This window comes from Drosophila ananassae, chromosome 3R, assembly GCF_017639315.1.
Source record: "Drosophila ananassae strain 14024-0371.13 chromosome 3R, ASM1763931v2, whole genome shotgun sequence".
NCBI lineage: Eukaryota > Metazoa > Arthropoda > Insecta > Diptera > Drosophilidae > Drosophila > Drosophila ananassae.
The window spans coordinates 15,375,764-15,402,743 of record NC_057930.1 but is presented as its reverse complement, the minus strand read 5'-3'; the positions used below and the strand labels follow the sequence as shown (position 1 = coordinate 15,402,743).

At 43.5% G+C, this 26,980-nt stretch overlaps 2 protein-coding genes across 2 annotated transcripts; both read right to left on the bottom strand.

Moving 5' to 3' along the window:
* Nucleotides 1-156: 156 nt before the first annotated feature.
* On the bottom strand, nucleotides 157-15,611 carry LOC6497015 (mucin-2). The gene is made up of 6 exons (XM_001962889.4): nucleotides 15,288-15,611; nucleotides 5,879-6,441; nucleotides 4,465-4,800; nucleotides 4,321-4,401; nucleotides 1,839-4,253; nucleotides 157-1,751 (listed from the first exon to the last, which is right to left on the bottom strand). The coding sequence occupies exons 2-6, from the start codon at nucleotides 5,964-5,966 to the stop codon at nucleotides 631-633; spliced, it is 4,041 nt and encodes a 1,346-aa protein (XP_001962925.1). The 5' UTR covers nucleotides 5,967-6,441; nucleotides 15,288-15,611; the 3' UTR covers nucleotides 157-630.
* Nucleotides 15,612-19,208: 3,597 nt separating this feature from the next.
* On the bottom strand, nucleotides 19,209-20,746 carry LOC6497014 (lipase 3). Its single transcript, XM_001962890.3, is given in 4 exon segments — nucleotides 19,209-19,653; nucleotides 19,714-20,070; nucleotides 20,072-20,437; nucleotides 20,597-20,746. Coding segments are annotated over 4 exon segments (1,230 nt in total). The 5' UTR covers nucleotides 20,705-20,746; the 3' UTR covers nucleotides 19,209-19,254.
* Nucleotides 20,747-26,980: the final 6,234 nt, after the last annotated feature.

The following is a 26,980-nucleotide window of genomic DNA, read 5'->3' as shown; positions in this document are numbered from 1 at the left end:
TTTTACACCTCTTGAATGGGTAAGCCATGTTTTATGACTGGTTTTCAAATAGAACTGTTGCTCCAAGCTAATTGCCACCAATTGCTTGGCAATTGAATCAATTAATTACTCATCGAGGGGTTTTCGATAATCGGATGCCTGATTTTATTCGATTTATTCGAAGGTAGGAATTTTTTAGTATAGAGCTAGGGATGATTTTTATTTTGGATTAATTGTGGTGAAAAATTCCACAAAAAACTTCGAGTATGTAACATATTTGGGGCAAGGTTCTTATTGAAATCATATTTTAATTTTTTAAGCATGCTATGAGTCAAATAAAACCCCAACTATAGTTTTAGATTAATATTATTTTATTTAATATTTATTTCTTTAAAAATTATTGAAATAATAATGAATTTTATTAGCTTAGATTCTTGATAATATTAATGTTAATTTCTTAGCCTAGTTTAAGATATAAATGCCTTTTTATTAATAAGATTTATGGTCAAGTTTTTAGCCAATGTGTTAAAGACTCTATAATACAACTTATGTTACCCCTTACAGTCTACAGATAATGCTACGATCCGACACTTAAACTCTATACACATCCGGGTGGGGGAGACAAGGCTGAGGACATTGGGAATTTCTAAATTAACAGTCTAGTGGGCCGCACTTGACGCCCACCTCGGTGCATTTGCATTCCAGGCACTGGCTGGACAGCTCCACGATAATCCTGCCCACCCGGTACATGCGTCCGTAAATATTGCATCCTGCCAATTTGAGCTGGCCGAGGGGATCCTCGCCGCCGCCCCCGCTCCCACCACCGCCCCTCTCGGACCAATTTGTGGGCGTATCCTGCGGCGGTGTTGCTAATGTGGCAGCAGCAGTTGCTGTTGGCTGCCGTGTTGCATGCTGGTAATGGTGGAATTGCTGTGGTGCCTGCTCATGTTGCTGCTGCAGTGCCTCGAACTGCTGTTGCTGCTGTTGTGGCTGCAATCTGTGCGGCTTCACCTCGTAGCTGGCATCCATGAAGGGTAATTTGTCGAACGGTGAGTTTAAAAATGGATGAAGAGTGCTCTTCGGTGTTGTGGGTCCCTCAGTGGTGGTGGTTGTAGTTGTCGTTGACGTTGTCGTCGTCGATGTTGTTGTTTGCACAGTCGATGCTGCTGGCGTTGCTCTCGTCGTTGTTGGTACTGTTGCAGGAGCCACTGGTGGATTTGTGCGGCGCGTGGCACTCTGGACTTTTCGTCTATTACCCGTGGTCTGTTTGTTTTTCGTTTTATTGCTGGTCTTTTTGGCCGGAACACGTGCTGTCGCTGTTGGTCGACCTGTGGTGACCGTTGTCGGTGTTTGCCTTGTTTTGGATGTAGTTTTTGCTGTTGCCTCCGTTGTGGGTGCAGTTGTTGTATTTGCTTTTACCATTTCCGATGGTAGTTGCTTAAAAGGCGGCACAGTGCTCCTTGTAGCCTCCTCCTTTGGCAGCTGCATGCCCAGCAGCTCATCCAAGAGCATGTCCAACTTGTTGATTTCAAATTTATCTATCAGTGGAATTTCCTTTTCCGTTGCAGCTTTTTCCCCTGCAGCGGATGAACTAATGAAGGACGTGGCCAAGGACGAAGAGGAGGAGGACGTCGAGTTGCTGACGCTGTATGTGACAGTTTCGATATGTTCTTCAACGGGCTTCTTGTTCGCCTTGTCCTCCATCAAATCATCCAGTTTGGGTGGCGGTTCTGTGTGGATGACATCTTTAAAGGGATCTGGAGTGGTGATTTCTGCAATAAGTGGCAGTGGTTACAAATAGTTAGAATGGTTATTAACAACAGTTTAATAATTGTATTGCAAAAAAGGTTGAAACTCACCTATGGAAGACGCAGTATCATTGACTCGCCCAGCTGCAGTTGTTATATCGATTATGTGCTTCGTTATGTGGAAGTTATCCAAAGGACCTTTTATCCCGCTCGAAGTGACATGCTCTTGGAGGACTTCCCCGTCGATGACCAGTGGTTCCTTGGGCATGAACCCGCCCTCGGTTTCGGTTGGCGGCGAAAAGCCATTGTGGGATGGTGGCACCACCGGCCGAACAAAATCAAACTTTACATAGTCCGCCGTACCTTCGTATTGCCCACCCACATGCACCACCGGCTCCGGAGCCGTTTCTGCCGCCGGAACCTCCACGTTGAACTTGTATTTGTAGGCGGCTTGGTCGGGCTGCGATTGGGAGTAGAGAGCCACCGAGTCTTCCACTGAATCGTAGCCAACCACGTCCATTTTATCCGAGGCTATCTTCTGCTGATAGAAGTTGGCTGGATAATTTTCTTTTGGCACCGTCTCCACTGCATCCGTGGGCAGGAAGGGTATTATCTTCAAGTTGGGAAGACTGGGCGGCAGGGTGGGTTCTCCGTTGATCTCGAGGGGCTCGGCTTCCAAGATGGTGGGGTTCGTTTTGATGACCAAGGGTTTGGGAGTGCTTGTGATGAAGGGCTTGGGTTTTGGCTTGAATTTTGGCTTGCTGGTGGTGCGATGGGTGGTTGTTGTGGTGCTGGGCTTGGGCGTCGTTGTGGTGGTGGTTGTTGTAGGAATAGTTTCAGCTTTTAATGGCGGCTTTGTCGAACTGGATTTCTTAGAAGTCGGCTTGGGAGTAGTGGGTTTCGTTGTGGGATTTTTAGAAGGAGTCTTAGCTGTAGGTTTTTGAGTTCCTGGCCTTAAAGTGGCGGGTTCTGGTGTTGTGGACTTTAAAGTATTGACCTTTGGAGCGGTGGTGCTAGTCCGCTTGGTGGTTTTAACTTTGGGCCTTTCAGATGTTTGTGGCTTTGGTGTGGTCTTAACGGTGGTTGTACTCAACGGTCTCTTTGTGGTTGTCGTCGTTGTGATGCTGCTCAAGCTGATACTGTTGGAAACTATTCTGTGGGTCACTGGCTGGCCATATTTGCTGGTCACCACCAGCATGGGTGGAGTCACCGTCAAGTTGGCCAGTTTTGAGTTTATTCGCGTGTGAGTAGGCTTGCCCGACTGTGGCAGTGGGCGGAACATGGGTGGTGCATGTTCCGTTGTTGTGGTGGTTGTGCTGTTGGAAGTTCCATTAAGGGGTTCTTCGAGGATTCCAGACAGTCCATCCATAAATGCATTAAATAAGCTTGGTTCTTCTTTCAAGGGCTGATCAACACCTTCCCCTGCAGGTTTTGGCCAAATTCCAGCATTTCCGATATTTATTTGTTGGGCCTCCGCCGGCAGTTCCCCAACCGCCATTCCCCCGTTGTCCAGTTGCTCCTCAAAGTCCTCCGCTATTCTCTTTATGTTGCTTGTGGAGGACACCAGCTCCTCCTTTGGCTTCAGGGTAGTGGTAGTGCTGCTACCCGGTCCTTCGTGGTAGGTTTCTGTGCTGGGCCCGAGTTCCTCCTCATCCGGTCCAAGCAGTATGTCCATCCAGGAGAGAGTGTTCTTTGTGGTTGTCGATTGTAGCTGACTGACATCCTCCGGCTCTCCTTTCTCCGGGGTTGGACCCAGAAGTAGGTCTAGGAAACTCACTGTGGAGGTGCTGCTAACCTCCTCGCTGGACTCAGTTCGCATTTGAGGCGGAGCCACTGTAGTTCTTATTCCAACAAGATCCATGTTATTGGCCAACATTTTGTTGTTGTTTCCGTCTATGAATTCCAGGCCTTCGCGGATTGTGTCCAAGATACTCTTCTCACTGCTGGCTTCGAGGGGATTTCCTTGTGGTGCTTTAGTAGGATGACGATCATGGGGGTATCTCTCGGCCATGGCATTTTGGGGTATTATGGCCGACTCCTGCACCTCCTGCTGCTCGTCATCCTCCTTGCCGAAGAGCATATTGTACAGATTGAACTGGCGGGAGTTGTGAGATCGCCGGTAGTCCCGCTGGCTGCCACAGTCGTAGCTGGAAGGACAGCACTGTCCTTTCGGCACCACCGGAATGCAATTCTTCAAGGCCGGGGAGCATTTTTTTGGTGCGCAACGCCGCGTCCCCCGAATACAGAAGCAGATGTCGCACGGCCTGTCGGCATCGGATCGCATCTTCTGGCCCTCGGCGTAGAACTGGGAGCCCACTGTGCAGCCCCGATTGCGCTGCAGGCGCTGGGACATTCGCTGGAAGTGCTTGTTGGAAGTCTTCCTGTATCGTACTTCCTGCGAAGATTTGCCGGAGGTTTTGCTGCTGCAGTCGTACCTCACTGGACAGCAGGTAGAGTCCACGAAGATTGGCTTGCAGCCCTCCACTGGCAGCATGCACTTCGGTTTCACGCATTTTTCTGTGCCACCTTTGAGTAGATAGTTATTATAGTAGTTATACAATTCTGTATATAATCCTTTTTTATTAAGACTTACCTATGCAGTAACAGTAGCTGCATAAGTTGGATGATGACATAGCAGATCCCGACTTGTAGACAGTTCCATTCTTCACACAAACTATAAGAAATAGATTTAAAAATTTAAAAAAATGTTTGAAATAGTTTATTCCTTCAGGCATACCAAACAGATCCGTGTCCGAGTCGTCGGACCTTCGTTGCAGCATGTTTTCGTTCACCACCCTGTCGATGGACTCCCTTTCGTAGTGGTCCAAGTAGGCTATGATGCGCCGCTTGGTGGGTATCTTGTAGAAAGCATCCAGTCTCGCACACGAGAGGTACGGGCAGCAGGTGTTCTTCTTTTGGACTACGACACAGCCCCTCGGCGGGGGCATCGGCATTTCGGGGCAGACCTTGAGCCGGCAGACAAGGGTCTTCCGGTTGCATTGGCAATTCAGGCACTTCTCCATGCTGGGCACCACCGATTTGTCCGCAAACCAAGTGCCATTGTGGTGACACCCTATCGAGGATATATTAAAAACTCTGATTAAATAATAATAATCATAAAATTAAGGTTAAAACCAAGACCAACTTCGTCTTCGCGACATTTTTATTCATCAAAAGTACTTTAAAATATGCAAAACCTTTGGACGCAGTACAGTGCCAAAGGCAATCGAATTTTGGAATATTAAGGAAACCATAATTTTAGAGACAGCTCAAAATTTAAAAGTGCGAATAAAGGATTGAAGTCCTCAAGGGTCCCACGAGGGGTACTTATTCCGATTGCCTTCAAACGCCAGCAAATACTGCTGTTTCTTCAGCGACTGGACATCAGTGTGTGGCAACTCCATGGGAACCGTTGGCTCTGGCTCGCGTACGGCCCCTTTCTGAGGTTGCACCAGTTTCGCCAACGGCAGGGGTGAGTGCTTCAGGGGCCAAAATCCCCAACGGTCCAGGGTAAGGGTCTGAAAGGGCGGCGCACAGAATCGCTGGGGGCCACTCAGGCCGGAGGCGGGCATATTGACCACCCTGCCCTCGGGCTTCATCCGCGACTTGCAGGCGGCATCCTGGTGGGGCATCGGACGGTGCAGAGGACCCATTGGACCTTGGGCAGGACTCCGTTGCTGCCCCAGCTTGAGAACAAGCTGCTGAGGCCACATGCTGGCCGATTGGAATGCTAATTGAACGCTTTGGGGTATGTTTGTAAATATTTTTTCGAAACGATGTGTTTGATTCTGGGTTTGAAGAGCCCTGAGCCGGGTCTATGCTGGCCCTTTAAATGTCAGGTAGAAAGATACGCCAGAGTGTGCTTATTTATAAAGTATTTTAAATTAATATATTTTTTAGTAAACCCGTTAAGGAGCAGATACTTTATAGGTATCATTGTTGATGCTATCGGTTCACCATCTTAAGATTCTTCTCTCTGAGATGATTATTGGACGCAACCTAACAAATGCCCCAACTTTAATCGATCTCAAATTTTCCAATTTATCCGCTAGTTTTCCGACGCATCAGCGCTCACCCAATGCCACACATTTCACAGGCTTTATCCGCCGGCCCGCCGGCCCGCTATTCCCAGTCCCATCCACGGCACTCACCTGTATTCGGTGTGATAAATGCATCCAGCTGTGCGGGCCATAGAAGCAGTAAGGCCGCCGATAATATGCTGACTAAGCGCAGCGTCATCTTCGCTCGTCTGTGGGTTTTGCGTCGAGTTTGGAGTTCAGCTCAGTTCGTTCCCGTTGCAGATGCCCAAAGCATGAATAATGCAACAGTGCTGTGCCGCCTTGGGCTCGGACCTAGGCCCCCTCCTCGTTCTCTGGCTTTGTATCTAGCAGATGCGGCAGGGCAGTGCTCCAACCTGTCTGCCAGTGTCCAGCTTCCAGCTTGCAGCTTCGAGTCTAATGCTCAGAATGTGTGTCACGCAGCGGCACCAACTTTCGAATGACAGAAAACGGCGACGGTGCGCATGCTCGCTGGCTGATGTCGGACTCTGAGTCGGAGAGCAAATTAAACCGGGCGGGAAATTACCCGCACAATTGCCGGACCATTTCTACAGGTCGTCGTCGCTTTAGTGCCAAAGTTCTGCCACACTTTTAATGAACCATATACACTCGTAAGCGGCGGCACACGAGAGAATTTGTTGGCTTCACAGCTACGGCTGTAAAAAATAAAACAAAAAATTAGAGAGCGGCAAAAAAACGTCCGTCATTAGTTGTACTGCGTTGGATAATGTTGGCCAAACTATGCAACAGGTAGCTTGAGTAAACAGCTTCATTTAAATAAACTAGAGATGATGTACTTGGTTGGGTTTGTAAACACCAGAGGCAGCTCAAAGTGGCTTCAAAGTTGGCCAACATTAGAGAATAAGAGGGCTAAGCTTATTCATAAATAAGTGGCTAGAGCTACTTAAGGTAGAAACACTATTCCCCTGATTTCTTAATCCCAAACCTTTATTAATCAAGCTCCCAAGGCCGTCTGTAAGACTTAAAGACCTACAGCTTAAGACTAAAAACTTTCTTTTGAAAATCCCCCAATAAGCCCAATAACAATAAATTCAATACTATCCCAAATACCCCCAATTATTTCAGATTTGTTTGAACGAATCACTGAGTTTCCAATTCTTGGCATAGTTTCTCGCGCGACTGCTGCCAAAATCTATCAATAAACACACAAATAGAGAGTCCATACATCCTCGGCAACACCACGTCGCAGTAATAAATAATATTCATCAAAATAAGACGAGAAAAACAAGAGAAACGAACTGGTCTGGCCGAGGAGGAGTTCTGGCCAACACAGGCCACTCTACTGGCCACTTCGCACTCCTCGAAAATTCAACATGCAAACGCAACAACTGGAAAACAGCCAAACAAACATGAAAATCAAATAAAGCCAGTGAATGGCGGTCATTGCCAGCGAAAAGGCAGTCGACTGGCAGACTTCTAGCCACCACAGAGTCCAAGAATCTTTCCCGGTCCGATGGCTATCATACAGCAAACAGCTAACAACAAGCCACTAACAAACCAACAACAATGTTGGCCATGGCCCATGGACGTCTCCGGGCTGGCCAACACAGCCACTTTCATTAAGAACGTGATTAGCAGCGAAAACTCAGTGGCACGCAAATGGAAAAGCAGTCTAGGAAGCTGGAATATGTTTTGGTTCTAAAGTCATGAAAATGTAGATACTCTATGAGGTCCTGACATTTGTGGTTTTTAAAAGATAATGATAGAAATTATTGATATTTAAGGGGAATAGCTCAGTTAAATAATGTATGACTATTAAATCTTTTTCCGATCCCCTAAAATAATGGTAGTAACTAAATATATAAGTTGAACTATTGCAAAAAATATTTTAAAGAGTTTCTAGAAGAACATGAACCTCCAACCGATCTACGGAAGAACACAAACCAGAATGCCTGGCACTTCTTCGCTTAATTGGGGCTCTTTTCTTTTTGCATACTGGCCTGGCCAAGTTGGTTTTGTTTTTTGCGATTCTCCTGGCCTTGCAGGGCTTAGTCGCAGTTGGTTCTCATGACAACTTTTAATCAAGTCATTATCTGTATGTCAGGCCGGAGAAGATCTATGCTGGCGAAACTTTCTCGAGACACGAAAAAAAGCAGAAGTCACAAAATAAAAGCAAGCCCCAACCGAACCGAACGGAATTTCAGTTTCACACAATAAATCAGCTGCAGTTGACTTTTATTTTGTTGTGGTTGGCTCTGCCTTTTAATTGAAGCCCAGTCGAGCTCATTTGCATGCCAACGTCGTGTACTTGGCCATGAAAATGGTGGCTAGAACGCTGAAATTGCCGGCTGCTAGTGAGGATGATGCTTTTCTCTTTCGCCGTGGAAGTTGGCCTAGGCCCTAGGGCCGAGGAAATTGAAGTTTCAACCGCTTTCGGTGAAAATCCAGGCAGGCGAGCTTAATTACACATTTTTCAAAAGCGATTTGCATCTGGGCCGGGCCGGGCCAACATAATTCCATAATTTTCGCTGAGCAAATCTATCCAGCCACGCACTCGCAGATACAATCGAGAATCTTTGAGAGAATGCCACCACATTCGGAACGTGTGTACGGCCAGAGTCTTCATAAATAAATTACAGTGTAATTATAAGTCAGCCGAAAGAAAGCGAGGCTGTGGGAGCAAATGCCACTCAGGTGTCCGAGAACACCCGTAATGAGGCCAAGCAATTACGCCTAGACAACTTTATTTATATATTATTCCTCTACCTCTACCTGACCATACACTGGGCGAAATAAATCAAGTCATTTGTTTTGGATAACCCCGGGCTACCAGCGAAAGTGTGGAGATTAAAAGCGCTCGATTAGTTAATCACAATGAAGAGTTAGTTTGCTGGTTTTCATCAACCCAGATTTGCAAAGAAATTAAAAGTTTGGGGGTTTTCGGTTTCATTAGCCCACTTCGAGTTGTTTCTAAAGAAGAATGGTGGAATCATGAACAATGATCTCATAAATTATAGTTTTAGAACCAGAAAGGTGAACAAAATCCAAAGTAGTAGTCTCTGTGTTTACAACTTCATTCAAGCAAACCCCAGATACACATGTTCGCCCAAAGAAATCAGCCCAATTAACTAGTTTGGCCGACCCACTTGCCGGACAATAAATTCGATTTGAGCCAAAATAGAGCTCGGCATCGAACTTAAGCTGTGACATCGATTCGCCAACAATGAAAATGGGTATTGGTCATTCGTATCTGATAGATACTTTGCCTTCGACTACGACGGCGACTACGATGGCGACTCTTGACACAGTAGCAACGCCCCACTGACAGATTTATTTATCTGGCTTTTTGGGGTGGAGATGGAGAGCACTCCCCCCATATTTGGACGTTGATTTGTGAAAGGCGAAAAGCAAAAGCAGGCTCAAGTGCAACATTTCGCGGTGGGGCATTGGTTTGTTTTGGTTTTTTGACTTTAGGCTCGACTCTGACTTTTGTTTCGTGGCTACTGGGCATATTTCTGGGCGCATTCTAAACTTATAATTTGTAACAACTTTCACCGAGGCAGCAATCGTGGCAGCACAACTAGCACTTAAGATTATGTAAATCCCGCTCGGCCAGAAAATCTAATAACAATGGTAGCTCCATCGAAAGAGAAAGACTGCTGCACCCCAGATATCTCGATCTATCTGGGCCTATTTTCACTTTTGCAAATTGTCTTAGAACACGGAACACGAATGGAAATCGAAGTCAGTCCAAGTCAATGAGCGATCATTGATGATTGAAACGTGAGCACGATTACACTACTTTGTATCACTTTTCTTTATGATCTTATGAGAGTTACAGTGCTGATATGATTTCTGAATAAGTTTTTATTGCTTTAATGGCCATATTTGCATATGATTTCGACTGTTTCATAGAGTGAAATTTGTGTCATCATCGTGGATGAAATGCCAACACGCTTCCACTCGAGCTTCTTAGCTAGAAAATAAATTTGGCAATAGCCGAGCAATTGAAATAATTCCAGCTTGAAGCACATGCCAAGCTTCTTCGCCGCGAAAAGCCAAACAAAAAGCGAGTAAAAAACCTGACTTACAGACTGTCAGAGCCATCAGCATGTGTGGCTCATTAAATATGCTGCGAACACACAACAAGTACAACAGAAAAAATCAGCCAGAAAGCAGACGGGTACGAAGAAGTTTGAACAATTTCCATGTCCAACTCTATTGAGGGGATACTGGGAAAAATTTGTCTTTGCGATTCTATAGCATACTAATTGATATAAAATATTTGTTTGAAGAAGTTCAAAGAACTTAACTTAATTATATCAAATAAGACAAAGTCATAAGACATCTCGCTTAAAATATATAAGAAATGAAATAGTAAGAAATGACTCTGCTGATCTTTGTTAATCTATTCTTTAGTAGCGCTTGAATTAGTCTTGAATTCTGTTACCTTCCAGAAGTATATTATGGTTTTATATATAATTAGTACTAATACCAAATCTCTAGTACTAAGGCTCTAGTACTTTCTTTCGCTCAGTGTACCCATCTCCCTCTCGTTCTGGCTGCAGACAAATGCCTGTCATTTAGTGAACGTCAAACATGTTCGACCTAGCCCCCTGAGCCACCTGAGCCACCTGTGCCCCCTGCCTGCCCCTTTGGGCCAAGTCAGCGATCAACGATCTGGAGGCAGCTCCAGAGTCATCCGCTCCAGACCCCTCCCTCCCAGCAGCCATTGGGCCCGCGAGGGCTCAATAAATGGGCGTCGTTTATGCACCTCATCATCAGCGATTGCACAGATCGCGGTTTTTGTTTTTTATTCATTCACCTCGGTGTGGCTGTTCTTGCTGGGCTGTGCTGGCCGATCGGCCAAGCGGAAGTTGTTAAATGAAAGGCAGAAACGAGCACGGAATGGGAAGAGGTGTTGGTGTCGCCTGTGCGGAACGAGGCTCTCCAAGTTCTTCCTCAGGAGGTTTCGTTCTGAGAGGTGGAGATCTCATGTAAGTTAGGGATTCCTGGAACTTCAGGCCATGATACGGGAAGAGATGTTGTTCCGTACTATGATCCTTTCACCCTTTCGTCTCCTGCTTATCTTCTAATTAAAAGTAATCTAATTCGTTTCGCCTCTTTTGCCAAGGTAACAGTTTACTTGCTAATTAGGTCGTCCAGCACTCAGCCCTCATCTTGTCAAAAAAAAAAAGAATATAGATAACCAGCCACGGGTTCGGTGAAAGTCAAGTCGACTTGCGGGAGACGAGTCTCCTTCCCTCTAATGAAACTAGAACAAACTGCACGATTGCGGCAATGGCAGCCCAAAATAAAGAATTTTGTTAAACTGGGAAAGGTTTCTGTGTCGTCCAGCTAGCACCTTTCACGAAAAACCAAAACCAAAAAGCCATCAACAATGGACCCGTCGATTCGAACTGAACGTTCTTAATACTTTTGAGTACTTATTGGCAAATTGATGTCGCCTCGGTTCCAGCTTGATTTAATGAAAATTTCGTGATTTGCCCAGAACCGCATAATAAAATTGTCAACATGACAGGCTGCGATTAATATAGACCTTTATTTGTAATGCATAAATCATGCAGTCTGGAGGAACGTGCACTTTTCCCCAGCACCATTATTCCCACAACTTAATGATGCGATTCCTGGGGCGAAATTATGAGAGCTATTCGATAGAGGTGGGATTTGAAATGGGTTCTGTGAGGAAGTGGTCTTTAAAATGCTAAAAGTTTCTTTTACAGAGCTATGGGATAGTGAAGTTTATGGCAGTCTATCTATATATATTTTTATTAATTTATTTCTCAATAAAAAATATATCTTTTTAAATAATATTTATGACTTTATGTTCCTATACTGCTGAGGCCTCTACGCCCATCTCTAATACAAAGCCAACGACCCAGCCGAGTTTGTGGTAAACTTGTTCTGACTTTTGTTACAATTGGTGATTCCTTTCTTTTCTTTTTTTTTTTTTTTTGCTTTCTAGCGCTGTAAGACAATGCACCATAAAACTGCAGTGGAAGCCAAGAGAGAGAGACCTGATCTCTGTTTTCCTTGGTCGGTTCCCACTCCACCCATTTCCATTTCAGTTGCCATGCAAATTTCTGTCTTGTGTTGTTTTTTCTGTCTCGAATGTTTTCCTCTTTCCGGGCACATTTGTCAAGGTGTCTTGTAAACAAGGCAGCAGGCTAAGGAACCCCTTACAACCAAATATATATCTATAAAAAAAATAAAAAACACAAAAGAACCAAGCACCGTTAGATCAGATGCAGACAGAGTGCTTATATAACGCATCGCGCCAACCGAATTTGTATGTTTTATTGGTTACTTTGGTAACTTGAACTCTTTAGGCCACAAATGGTAGCGACAAAAGTCGGAATTTATGGTCTGCTGACAGTTCTGATAAATAGCCCAAGGCACGTCTTGGGTTTGTGGATGAGACAGAGCTCAGTGCTGCCCAGTGCAGCAGGTGGGGGCAGCCGCTAAAAGAGCCATAAAAAAGTTTTATCTTCGGGCCTGTTTTTACAGCGTTTTCGGGTGGAGAGGCTCTGCTTAATTAGCAGGGAATGAATGGCTTTTAAAATTCCTCCTCGTATAGGTTTTTAGCCGCCAGCGATTTTAGGGAAACAGTAGCCGTGGAAAATTCAGGGGCAAGGGTGGAATCGAATGGGAAAACCTCGTAAATCGAATCAAAGGTAAAGTATCTCCAACCTCCTTTTCTATATTTTATGGCCACATGACACAGTGTCAAGGAAAACCATGTTGAAAAGTTAGTATTTCTTCAAGTGCACTACTCTTGGTCTGCTCGGTTAGGGGGCTCAGAAATACAAAAAAGCGACTCTCCTCATATGGGCACTCCCCGAAGATAGTGGTTGCAGTTGGTTTGCTTTTTTTCGCCGCCTTAGTTATATGTGCACTCTTTTTTCAGCTGGTTGCCTCACCGTTTTCAATATCAGATTACGTGCGGGATATCTTTTGTTGTTCTGCTGTTTGGGGCACTCCTTAAGTGCTGGCTGGTCGCTGGTGGCAGAGTTGAGCACTTTTCGGCATATCAGATGTTGCTAATGTGGCTCCGCTAACTATGGGCTGGAATCCAGCGCTTCCACTTGAAAGGCGAGCTTAGATACAAGATACCAGATACTAGATCCTTTTTTCGACCTTGAGATAAGCGGACTAAGCTCGGGTCCTGGGGCAGATTGAGCCACGCCCCTATGTTCAAGATTATCAGAAAATGCAGTGAGAAATCTAAAGGTAATCCGGAAATTTAAAAGGGTTTGCCCTTTTAAGCTCATTATAATTAAATAACAACCATGAACTAAAATAAATAGAAAACTTTACATTTTCAAATTAGAAATTTCCATATTTGAGCATATCTACACTTTCTTTTTTACAAGAATACCCCAACTTGGTAACTAAAAATTAACATCACCATTTAGATGTCCCATCAATAGACTTGATTGGTGAATTTACAGTTTCTGATTTCTTCTCTTGGGACAGCTTTCTTCTCGGAATTCTTAGTTGCTCAGGGGATGCTGGATAATTGGGTCAAAAAAGAAGTAAGTAAACATGACATTAGGTTTCCTTTCCTGTTTCCAAACAAATTGAAAACCTTAAGCTAATGAAGATTTCTTCCCGTCTTCGGGGTAAGCCATGTATTAGTTCTTCATCTTAGCCACCCAGTAGGTTCTTCAATTGCAGGCAATTAGCAAATACTCTTTGGGGTCTCTTTAATGAATGTCTAACGTAGAATGTCGTCTTGGGCTTCGCCTTTATAGCTTCCGCTTGGCATTATCAAATATTATATTATTGGTGGTGTTCTTGGGTGCCTATGGCCCGTTTCATCATCGTCCTCCTCTTCTTAGTGTTTGCAATTGCATGTCGTCACGTCAAGTTAAAAAAAAAAAAAGTGGAAGAGAGGCAACAGCTGGAGTGGAGAAAAAACCCTTGGCCGTCTAATGATGATCATTAGGAGCGGTACTGTAATCACACAGAAGCTAACCCTAAGCCAGGTTCCCTGTCAGCTTCTTGCCTCTTGCCAGCTTCTTCTTACGTTTTGTCAACATGGAACGGTAATTTCCTAAACAAAAAAAATATGAACGGCAGTGGCAGCTGTGGAGCTGAGATTACTTTGAAAGTTTCAACACAGTAACTAAAACTTGAAGAATTTCTAAGCCTAATATATAATTCAGAGAAGTTTTTGAGAAGGATATGAACAATTTAAAGCAGTGTTTAATCACTATTTTGCCATATACTTTGATAAATTTATAAATTTTAGTATTTCATTAAATTAATTTCAATTCTTAAAGACATCCTAGAAACTAATTTCAGTGTACCTGCATCCAATGCAACCTAGATTCTCTCCCTTTCTCTTCGGGTCCCTCGATATCTATCCAGTTCGTATTGCGTTTTTTTCCGCCATGCGACCATTGTAACGGCTTTGATTAGTCTTAGGAAGTCCCAAGTTTTGTCGTCGTCTTGGCCGCTCTGGGTTCATCTTCCCCATGAATCCCCTTGCCCTTCCCTCTTTCTTGGCTCTTTAGGTCCCGCTGATGAGACTTTTTTCTGCGTCTGTTTGTTGTTGCTGCTGGCGTTTTAACAGTTAAATGGTTAGTTTACATCATTAGCATGCCGTTTTCAGATGCTTCTTCGACTCATTCGACTAATAAATAAGGAATTTTTTTGTGCCAGCTTTTTGCCGCTGTCGCCGGCTATGGCTTTAATTGGCGAGCGCACGATGGTAAGTATCATTTAATTTGCACAGAATCGGAGGGAAAGAATGAAGAGTTTCGTACTTTTTAGAAAACAAATATAAATTGTGTGTATATCCAACACTCGTACCATTTAGTAATAAGAAATAAAACTTCTCTTACTTTCCAAGAAACTAATTTAATTGTAGATTTTCGCAATTCTCCAGTCATTACCCGGAGATTAACGCACAGGAACAGCCATTGGTACGAGCAAGTTCGTTGCCTGAGTCTTTTGTTTGTGTCTCTGCTAGAACGAGTGCACTGAAGCGTGGACTTTCGGCTCGGCGGCGGTTGCGTCTATTATTTATTTATCTGGCCACCAAGTCGGTGGGTTCTATTAACAATGTAAACAATACCGTTAACACGACACGTTAGGCAGAAGGCTTTTGGCAGAGCTGGCGAAACAGATAAACGGAATGTGCCGCAAGAATTTGCCAAGTTTTGCGGGCAAAGAAGGAGGAGGCCCAACGACGACTTGCCAACTGCATATTTTAGCCGCCAAACCGTTTTACCCTCTTTCTCCAAGTCCCTCCCCTCCAACCTTAGCAATGCATCAAAGAATTGAACAACAAGAACAGCTATAGCTACGTACGTAAAAAAGCGTGAAAAAGAGGCGACAAGAAAAACGGTTGGAGGAAAACACTTATTAAATTTTAGCATGCCCAAGTGGGGATAGCAGGAAAGGGCGGGGAAGTGAGGGGCGGAAGAAAGAACCGCAAGAACAACCGCGTCCGTGGTTTTCTCGGCGAAGAATTTCTTTGGTCTTTGGTCCACCCCTTCCCAAGTTCACATACCTGTCTAAGGTGAGGTTTCCTTTTATCCAATGTGAGATTTCAATTGCGCGGCACCATAACAAAAATATGAACAATTTGTGTGTTTGTCTTACAGCACTATTATTCTTCTTTTTGTCCGCTTGTTTGTTTGTTTGTTTACGCTTGCACTTCACCGCCACTCAAGGGCTCACTGATCCTTAACCGCAAGAAGAGTCTACCGTGTCTATTTCTTGAGATTCTTTTTTTTTTTTTGGTGTTATATTCTACGATAGTCGTGGTCCGATTCTCGTTCTGAACGCGTCGCGAGCACTTCTTCGACTTGTTGGGTTCTTCGCTGGGGCTTTTCGTGCTATTTATCCGAGCGCACACCACGATCTTATTCGTTATCCATTTACCCGGTTCGTACATGCGTTACCGGTTGGGAGAGCACCGACTACTCTCTTCGGTGGAAGAAAAGCATTCGGAAGAAAGTTGTCTGCATACGGGATTCTGTTTGAGGCCCCGACTTGGAGCCCGCCAAAGATTCTCGTCTGAATCGATGCAGCCGAGACGATTCTTCCAAGAGAGTGCCTAAGAGAAGAGTCTTCAGCTTCGGAAGGGAGATTAATTACCGGTTGGTGCTGCTGATAAGCATGCCGTGTCGCTTGTCCGCTGTTTGTTCGCCAATTAAGAATTAGATTTCGTTGATTTCCAGAAATGTAGATTTTCCAGATAGCCGATCGCGAGGATTCAAGATGCCAACGATCCAAAGAAACGAGATAATTAAAGTTTGTCGATGCGCTGGGTATTCCAAAGACTGGTCAGAACTTCAGATCGGAAACCCATAACTCACCGCTTACTCATCGCATTATTGCCAATTGGATATACATTTCTCTTACCAATTATAAAATCGTTTTCAATTTCCCAACCACAGAGCCTGGGCAAGATGAAAGAAAATAAAATATGTGGGCATGTCTGGGGCACAAAACCCCATACTATACAGACACTCATTCCAATGCCAAATGCCGACGCCAATAAAGCCCCCAAGTAAACAATTCCAGGCATTACTCCATTACTCATAATGGCGCAGCCGAATGTCGCGGTTCCATCCTCTTCTCCTCCACACCGGCTGAAAAATGGTGAGGGCAATGGGCCAAGTCGGCTGAGGAGGAGGTGGAGGACAAAGGGTACTCAGGAGCCCCGGAGTTCTGGAATCGAAGGAGCACCCGCCCATGTTGTTCGCCAGGTTGCATAAATCTGTTCGATTCATAACACACGAAGATTGCAAAGGTATCTGGCCTTGCCCCGACTTCTGATCAGTGATGGAATCGTGAGATACATGTTCTCTTTAAATTTAGATAGTTTTGACTAATATTTCATATATCATTATCAGTTATATATTTCCCATTATGATTTTAAGTTTTTAAAAACAAAGTTCCACCTCTAGACCTCCTTTTGGTGCCTTTATCAGGCTTGTCTTCATCGATCGCGTCGAAGATTTTCCGTCCGTCTGGGCGGCCTTCCGTCTCTTGTTCTGGAGCCTGTTCTGGCCAGATCCCCCAGCTTATTCCCGTTGAGTCGTCGCTTTGTCTTCGCTCCTGGCACCGTCTTTAAGGTTCAGGGGCGTGCCCTGCCGAACGAATAAAAACAAAATAATATAGAATGAAATATTTATCGCCATTAGAGCCTGATTAGCTGCGGGCGTGCTCGGGCCACGTTCTACCTTCTCTGTTGTCCAACTCCCCACTACCCCTTTTAGACGTCGTGGTTCTCGGTCGCAATGCTGTTTCGGGACTTAATAAGCTTTTCTGGTGTGATTGTGATGGGAAATTGATATGTCCATTCAATTATGCTGCTGTGTAGTCGTGTCAATAAACTGATTCTGATCGTGTCCAGCAACAAGCTGACCAATTAGTTTTCCACCGAGACCTGACCGATCAGTCTGAGTGATATGGCTACGGATGAGGTTTATTTTTGGGGGAGTGACTACAGAAGAGCGGCTGACGGAGACACCAAAATAATCTGAAAATTAAAAGCAAAAGTCATCTTTTGGATGTTTTAGCTGAACTTGAGAAACACTTTTAAAGAAAAAGTTAAGAAAAGGGAATCTTACTTATTAATAGAGAAAGATTGGCCAATTCTAGTTATGATTTTCTAATGAAGAACAGGTTTGGAAAGTATCAGTTCCGATTTTGAAAATAGTATTTAAGTAAACCAACTCCAAAAACTAAAAATTTTCATTTATTTAAGAAACAATGTGTTTTCCTATGGGTTCTCCCAAGACCAACAAGTCTTCTAAAAGCTAAAAGCCTATACAACAACCATTCGAAGAGTATTCTACTACTCAAGTTAAGTTTCAAACTCCAAGGAAATCAAGCAGTGGGCTTCTCGAAAGCTTAAGAAAGCAGTTGGAACTAAAATCTAAAAAGGGCGGGAAAAATTAACCCGTTTTGGAGAACTATTTTATGGATTTATGACACAATTTTCAGTTCTTCAATTATTATGAAAATATTATATATTTTAATATCAAGTATAAATCATGAATTTAGACGAGGTTCGAAGAAAACTACAGGCACAATGGAACTAAATTTGAAAATGTTCCCCTCCTCAGGGAAGTTTGATTTCTGTTTGTTTTTCTTTCGACTTTTCACGCCTGGCGCATATTTTTTTTGCGGAAAATCTTTGAATTTCTGCAATTGCAACAAAAGTGGTTGCAACTTGGTTTTGTTTTTGTGCACTCGTCCTCGTCCTTTCCAATTTTTCGGCGACTTTTGTTTAAATTATGCATACAGAAGTGTCGCAGCCACTTAGGGCAAGAACAGGGCGCCAAAAAGGGCAGGGGGCCAGGCCATGGGGGCTGGGTGGTGGTGGGTACTTGGAAAAGTTTGGAAAGCCAGCGCTTGGCCAGTCGCTGGATTTTCCGCATGAGAAATACTTGTAACACTTTCTGTTTGCCTTTTCCAACAAATTGAAAACGAAAATAAGGGATTATAGGCGGTGGGCCAAGCGACAGATTTATGTCCGCCCCTTTGTCTGCAAGGCCTGGGGGGCGTGGCGGCCAGCAGCCACCTCTTGTCGCGACGAAATCCTTTTACACTTTATTAATTTTTGTCTCCCTGCCTTTGCTGCCTTTGATAATTCGCAATTTAATTTCAATGTTGGCTTTTTCGTGCCATTTTTTCATCTGCTGACGCACTCACCGGCATTATCCTCTTCCGCGTCAGCGGTCCGCGATTAATAAAGAGTTTCCAGCCCGACTGGCTTGTGGTTAATTGCCAGCAGGCAACAGGCGACAGGCTGGCTTGGCTTGGCTTATGGTTAATGGCCAAAAGGTAGGAGAGGCCCAGAGCCAGCTAAGCGTGAGGCGAAGCTGAGTGAGCCGTGAATTCAAGTACTTTGAGTCAATTAATTAGAGGTTTCTTCTAGGTTCTAGAGTCTAAACTGAAAAACTACCTGGTAGCGATAACGATAAGGAACTATCCCGCTGCCCCCTGACTTAATCACTAATTCTTATCATGAAAGTCGTCATACAAAGTTCCCCCTTCGATGCATTTTTTCACTCGCTTATCGCATCCTATTCGGAAATATCAAAGGCTCCCATCTTGACCATACCTCTCGGCCACATAAATCATCATTATAAGCATATTTGCAACTGCCCGGACCAAAACCGCCAAACAAACAGATTCGGGAAGAGGGCGAGACCACCGAGCAGTGCTAATTACTGTCATTTGGCCAGAAGGGTTAGGCGGGAGGAGAAACCAGCTAACCACGTTATCCAGCCAGCGATAATGTTTGTCAACAAACGGAGAAAAAAACGGAAAACTTTTTACATCGCAGAGGCGTGACCAGACCAAGTTAAGAAACAGAGGATGAGATAACCCGACCGCCATACACTTGTTAAGTGGTAATTAGACTCGTAAATTAAACCGACTCCTGCAATCTTTATGAAAGAAACTAGATAGATTGTATCTTGAATCTGTTCACTGGAGAACATACATTTTTTAATGTTCTATTTTCCATTAATTTTATCCTCGAATGCCTGACTGTTGCCAATTACCAAATCATTGATAACCTCTTTCACTTTTGTGGCAAAGATAAAGTCCAAGTGTCCCCAGGTTGGGTCAGGAACTTCGTATAACAGGGCCAGATTGGGCAAAAGATCAGGGAGGCGGGAGATATCGTCCTTATTGGCCGAGCCATCTGTCAAGCCGTAGTACAGATAGAGTTCGGAAGTGATCTGAGTCAGGTCGTAGGCCGGAGGATCTGGCACTCCGTAGTACTCCAAGTTCTTGCGAGTTCCCCAGTCGTACAGCCGGAAGTCATTGGAGACATGCGACTGGATGTAGTGTATGCCTTGGTTGGAGGACACGCCAGCTGGATGAGTCTCAGCAATTTGAGGGAGAAGGGTCTGAAAAATATAAAAACTCTGAGTCTATCGTCCTCTCACTTAAATCAGAGCTTAACTCACCTGATTCAGATTTCCGATTTCTGGTCCGCCCCAGAGCATGGCCAAGGTCTTGCAATAACTCAACATAAGCGGCGAATTGCTGCAGGTGGTGTCCAGGATCCTTTGAATGAATTGGTTCTGGGGCAGCAACACCTGGTTTTCCAGGAGAATGCTCGCGAGTCCCGGAGTACCAACGAGAGGAGCGGTGGACACTATTAGGCCCTCTGTGGTGTTGCCCATGAACACAGGTGGTGCCAGCATGTGGGAAGTCTTGATCTTGGCATTGTACTCTGGCCTGAAGGCTCCCATCACGAAGAAGGAGGTGCAGCCTTGGGAGTGCCCGGCATAGTGCAGGGCCGTCTCGCCCGTGAGCTCCAAATATATAGTCAATCATGGCCGGCAGGTCGATGGCTCCAATCTCGTGCCAGCTGAATCTCCAGAAGTAGGGATTCTTGAGTGCCAGCCGGGTGTTGTTCCTGGAGTAAATGTTTCCCCGGGCATTGCCCAGCCAGACGTCATACCCGGCATCAGCATAGTTGTACGCCAGGGCGTTCTCCGGCCCATTGAGCAGGAAGCAATCCGAGCAGCTGAATAGTCCGTGCATGATGAGCACCGCGGGACGCTGCTGGTCGCCATTGTTCAGCTTGGGGGAGTGCGGGATGCGGAACAGGTTCAGTACGTAGCCGTCTGGGGTTTCCACAAAATGAGATTCCGCAGGGTAGCCATGCTCTTGAATGCGCTCCTCCTGCAAAGGGAGTCTGAGTTGAAAAGGATTTCCAAATAGCTAGGCTGTTGGTGCCAAACTATGCACGCATCACTTGTTTACGAGTTTACAAACAAGAGTTTGTTGCAGCTATGTTTAAAATAATGGTATTCATTGAAACAAATACATTGTTGTACCCACCGAAGTTTTCAATTTTTTAAAAGGAATATCTATAAAGGGATCAGCCTCCTCCACAGCTCCAACTCCTGCTGCAACAACTGCCAACACAAATAGGGCAGAACGGAGCATTTTTGGTTCAACCTTCTCCTTCGAGATCAGCCAAATGACTAAACTTTTTGCAGGAAATAATCCTAATCATTTTCTGCCTCATCTAATCTATTGATTAGAGCCGATTATTTATTAGTGGCACCACCGCCTAAATCCAAGATTTACCACCATGGGTTCATTTAGATTATTTGTCACGATTATCGCCTTTAACCCTAACCCCCTGGCATGAAATGATAAGGTTAATTGTTTTATGATTTTTTTTCGATCTATAAATATCACATAATTGGAATCAAATAGTGTTTTGTTTATACTCTACATTAGTTTGACTAAATGATACTATTAAATCCTACATTAACTTATTAAACTTGGAACTGAATCGTTATATTTTTTAAGATCCTAGTAAAGTGACATGCAACCTCTAACAAGCTTGCTCCATTTAGAGCTTTACTTCATTCATAAAATACCTTCGATTTCTCTGCCACAATACGTGGTCCCCCCCTTGAAGCACCCACTCCCTTTTCAATCAGAGTGCTCCCGATGGGCTGCTGTGGAAATTGCAGAACAGGCGTATCAACGAGTTGCGCCTGACTTGCTGCGATTTTTGCATTATGCCAGTGAATTGTAATGCGGCAAGATAGCGGCCGTGTGGGGCATGGGTGGGCTGTGAGGCAGGGCGGTGATTGGTAGTAGTGGTGCCTCCCTGAGATTGGCATTAAGCATGGCGAAAACCACAAATTGCGAGCCTCGATGACTATCCCTCTGCATGAGTTCTGGGTTTTGTTCACTTTGTTGTACAAGTTTTTGTCACAAAAACATGGTTGAACATTACAATTTTTCTTTTGATATTAAAATTGTAATTATTTCTTAAATCTTTCACAAGGATTAACATTAAATAATAATTATTTTAACTGATTACCAACAGTAACCAATTCTTCTTAAATTCTTCTTAAGTTTATCAAAATAAGTTTTAATTTTTTATAAACTTTTGGTTTGCGTAATTTTTCAGAGTCTTACAGTGTATGTATTTGGATCCCCTGTCTGGTAGAGAATTGTGGGTGTGTGCATGTGGGTATCACATTGTCATGGCAATGTCGATGCTGGAGGAAGCACCACGTAAAGGGATGAAACCGAACGTAAATGCGGTTCATTGAAATTACGTAAAGAGCCTTGGCAAGGTCTTTAGGGGAATAGGAAATTTAAGAATGTACATATTACATGTTTCTTAAATTGTTAAAATACAAAATTATAATAATAACAAACTAATCAGTATAAAAATCTGTCTGTTGAAATAAAGAAAAATCTCGGATTCCTTTTGCTTTTCACCACTGGCTCTTTTTTGCTCGTTGGCCAAATTGCTTTGCGGCGTCTTCTCCATCTCGTTCAGCTTGCTTGGCACTTTCCACTCGAAACCCAATTAAACAACATAATTGGCCGCCTGATGAGCGCCAACTGTTTGCCAAAATGCACTGCGATTGCATAAAATTGTTTTCTTTTCCCCGCCTCAGTTTCTGCGGCTTCCAGACTTCAGACAATTTTCCATCAGCCAGCTGGAATCGTGACTTATCATAAATCTAAAGTTACGTTCCGTGAGGTATCTGCACATAGATATAGCCAAGTGTTGGATGACAGACCCCCGCGAGTGCAAAGGAAAAAAGCAAAAGCCAAAAGCAATACCACCAATAACAATATCGCCGTCAATGTGTCAAGTTTACGTTAATGGCCAAGTCAAAAGGCCACTTAGACGGCATGACACCAACCCACGTGCCCTTACATTTTTTTTTTTGTCATTCGGGTTTAATATCTTCGTATTGTCTGAGGTCGGGCCAGGTTGGGTGGCAAATGTGAAACTCTCTGGTGTTTACTTACACTTGCATATGGATCCGTTTACAATTATGGAAAAAGAGTTTTGTGAAGGCTTTGTTGGGCCACAAATCATAGAAAAAGATATTAGAAATCGGTTCAAATACGACCTTGGTCACACTATGTGTTCTTTTTATATGTTTGGGCACACTGACTTATATATTACAAATATTTCATGTTCTTTTTGAACTTGACAATGTTTGAAGCAAATCCCTTTTACTGCCAAACCCAGAGAGCAGCCATACCCAGCCAAAATGAATTGCAGACATCAAGCTATGGAAGAGATATCAAAATGCAATATTTCCACTAGAATAAATTTGCGAATTTCCCTATAAACTCGCAACATTCAGAGCGGTCGGATGCGAGTGTGCATATGGCAGGGGTAACCATTTTTTGCCTACTTGCAATTGACAAGCACAATAAATTGTGAAATATGGCCGTTGCCTTGCCAACTCCTGCACATCTTCATCGTGGCCCTCGCCTATGAAAAATATTAAAATATGGCCATGTATGAGTCCAAAGGACGGCCAGGATGTTCGAGCGAGTGTGCGAATGAAAAATAAATATGTGCAATAAAAGTGGAAAGGATGTTCCTAACAAAATCTGTTCCTTCTAATACTCTTTTTAATACAAAATATAAATATAAAACATGATATTAAAAGTGTATAATAAATATAGTTTATTATATTTTTAAAATGTGTTAGTCTTCTTCCATTTATATATGAATAGGGTAGTGTTATGACATTTTTAGTAAGAGTATCGTTATGCGAACACATAAATTTAAAAAAAACTAACCTAGACAGGGCGCAGGAAGGAAACTTCTAGCACTTTGGCACCCATTTGAAAGATAAATTGCAACTGAAATCGTTTCATTTGTTCCGGCCATCCTCTCCACCTCCACCACCACCTCGATGAGTGATTTCTCGTACACATTTTTCCATGGGGAGCTGGTGGCATAAATTAAATTGCATTTAACATGAGCACCCGCCATGCCGCTTCTGCACTCGCCAAAGATTATGAAACGCCCCAGGTGTCGTGACATGTCGCCAATGGGCGGACAGGTGGGGCGGGTATGGATAACCACAGCGGAGCAGAAAAGCAAGCCAAACATATGTTGGACCTTAATTATGTCATAACATTAGCACTCCACCGGGGGAGCAGGTGGGGGCTAGAACATGACGTGGCAATGTTTGTTTGAAAAACAAGCGAAAATTCTCAATTTGCATTTGTTCAACAATCGAAATGTGCTATTCAATTCTGTGTTTGCTTTTGTGTCTGTTCCCATCCAATTCTTTGATTGAAGAGGGACTGGAAGGGGTGTCCGACAATCCATTTCAAAAATGGATACAATGTTTTATTAAATTTTTGGGTTGAGTGGCAGAGTTACAGTTAGAGTTCTCTATAATACATGTCTAAATTTATATAAATTTGTATTTTTTATGACAGCTATTTTGACATATTTTCTACATGTTTATATAATTAAAAATATATATTTTTTAATGGTCCTCTTTAGTAGTCAATTTCCAATAAAATAGCACCTGTAAAATTACCAATATTCTTCATTAGTTTGGACTCGCTTTTTTTGGTTTCGGCTTTACCACTTAGGCCACAAATGTGCTGGAAACTCTCGACCCTCTGCCCCTGCCACACACTCCAACATAAACAGCAGCAACTAACTCATGCAAAACCAATTAGGTGCGGTCGTTTCGCATCGCGACTTCAACACGATGATGCATTGTGCCGCCCCCATGCCCGCCTTTTTTCGCTCTATCGTTTTGGCCAAGCTTTAATTATTGCACTCGGCGAGTGATGGGTTTTTCAGGTGCGTGTGTTGGCAGTGGTCTACAAGTGATTTGAGCCAAATATTCAGCTGCAATTGTATCGTTTTCTGCGCCATCTATTCAGTTTTTCTCAAGTTTTAAGCTTTTTTGTTGACTTAATAATCTGAAATCTGAAATCTGCAAACCACTTCTTGGCCAACTCTCATCTCGTCTGCTCATTAACGGGAAGAGCAGCTCATGCATTGAAATTCGAGGGGCTTTCGAGGGGTTAGTTGCCGGTTGCTTCAGCTCGACTGACTTTTTGCAAAACTTCAAACTTCTTGGCACCTCGAGAGGCTGGGCCAGTGTTGAGCAATTTGCAAACACACACTAATTGTTTGGCGAATGGGTGTTTGTGCCAGAAATTGAATGGCGGAAGCGTTCGTCGGAATAAGTGCCATTATTGCGGTTAAAAAGTGGTGTGCAGTTGGGGCTTAAATTTAGAAAAAAATAAATTTAAGAACTAGTCTTGCTAATGGAAATATGTTCCACAAATAGTTATTTAATAAACATGTATATATTATGATAAAAATTTTTTAATTTAAAGCTAGTTGGAATCAAACTTGCTGCAAGCTTAACATCAAACAAACTAGTCCAAGCAAAGCTCAACGAACTCTTATACGAGCGTAACGGTCATGCACCAACGAGTATAAGAGTGGTAAGACATGCACAGTCCATTAAGGATAAAAGCAAGAACTATAGCCTTGAAAGGATAATCGCCGAAGAGTGACAAGGCTATAGCAGTTAAATGGCTCACTGTTAGTTACCAGCTGTTGCTTCTGGCCCGAAATAATTAAGAGTGGCAGCAAATCAAACAGTTCGATAATAGAAAAATTTGAACCATAAAAATAAAGAGGTAATTTTAATAATTACGTTGATTTGGGGCGCAAACGAATGCCAGAAATAATACCCAAGTGATATTCAATTATGCATTATTAAAAACCATCAACTCGCAAATAGTTTGAAAATAGTTGGTCACTGGCTCGCCAGCAAATTAATTTAAATTAAGTAATTTAATGCGAGCGAAAGCAATTGGACAATGGAGTGATTAGCGACAGGATAGAGTTGTCAATGGTAATGCAATAGGCTAGTTATACGCGGTGCTGGACAATGGATCCCCCGATCCCGGCGAGAAAGCCAGATCCGGAGGGTCTGGCGTTACAAAACGCCAGAAGTCTCGGCCCGACTCGGTTCGGTTCATGATGGGTCCGATCCGGGGGAGCCAACTGTTGATATGCCCGGCTGGGCAAAAGAGTTTCGCATTATAATTTACCGACCGGCTTAACTCGAGCGTAACGTGGGGAGTGGTGGTGGGTGAAAGGGGGCCTAGCTGGGCAGTACTTACTTTGGCACTTGAGATGCTTCGAATTGGCGGTTTTGGCTCATGCCAAGCACGTTCGCTGAGTGCTACACTGAAAAAAATGCAAATTAAAAGGCTATCGTACCTAATTATATATTCAATTCATAATATGTTTATAATTAATCAATAGTAATCACAGATTTTATTATTAAAATGTTTTAAAAACCTTTGCAACTACACTTTTCTTCAGTGCCGACAAACAGTCAAAACCGACACCCGCATTTCGAACGCTACTCACTTCTGTTGGCCACAGCCCACTTTGAGCCATTCACCTATTTCTTGGTTAGACCAAACATACGTAAAGGGGGAGGTGAGAGGTAGTCCCTAAGCTACCTTTCAAAGCGGCGGTAATTACTCCATTTAAAGCGGCCCTCTTCGGCCCAACACCCATCCACCTGATGGCCAATCAATCGCTGACTGCTACCCACCATGTGCATACTGTACATATACCTGTTAACAATGCCAGAATGTGTGTCAACCGACGTTTCTAATCAAATTCGAATTCAATATGCATTTTGTTTCCACTCACCGGGGAGTGTGGTGAAAAGGGGCGAGACCTGGGGCTGGAGAACCAACCAAGACTTTAAATGTTGATGGTACCGACCTCTGGACAAGACAGTAAACTAAGCAAACTAAATGAGCCGACGCACTCAAGCCCAAAAACAAAGAAATGAATATAGAATCACATAATGGGAGTATTCAGAATTTGAATGGATAGATACTCTCTCAAACTTAAAGAAATTTAATATAAGATTAAATTTTAAACAAAACTTCAGCTATGAAGATACACTATGATACATTATTTTTAAGAAAAGAACTCTACCCTGTAAAACTTTAAATTTTTAAACCAAAATATCTTAAGGAAGAGTATATTAAATGTTCTATTCATTCGATGGAAATATTTAATGAATACTGAATGAGAACGAGAGTGCACACTGAACGAGAATTTGGAGAAGAGTCGAATACTAAAATGGCTCACTACAGGTTGAATTTGGGCCAAGTTGAGACAACGAGGGAACCTGGGACCCGCCAACCAGTTTGTTGCATTTGAGATGACGATGAAATCACTTTTGGTTTTTTTCGTTTACGGGTGTAGCATTTCTTACAAGAGTTTATTGATTTTAATATGAAATTAGCGAGGCAGAGAATGAGGGAAGAAAGTATAAAACAGGTAGACAAGGTAGGCCAGGTAAAGAAAAAACAAAACTTGATAATAATAAAGATAGCCTGGGCTATAATTGAAGCGGGTTTTGTCTG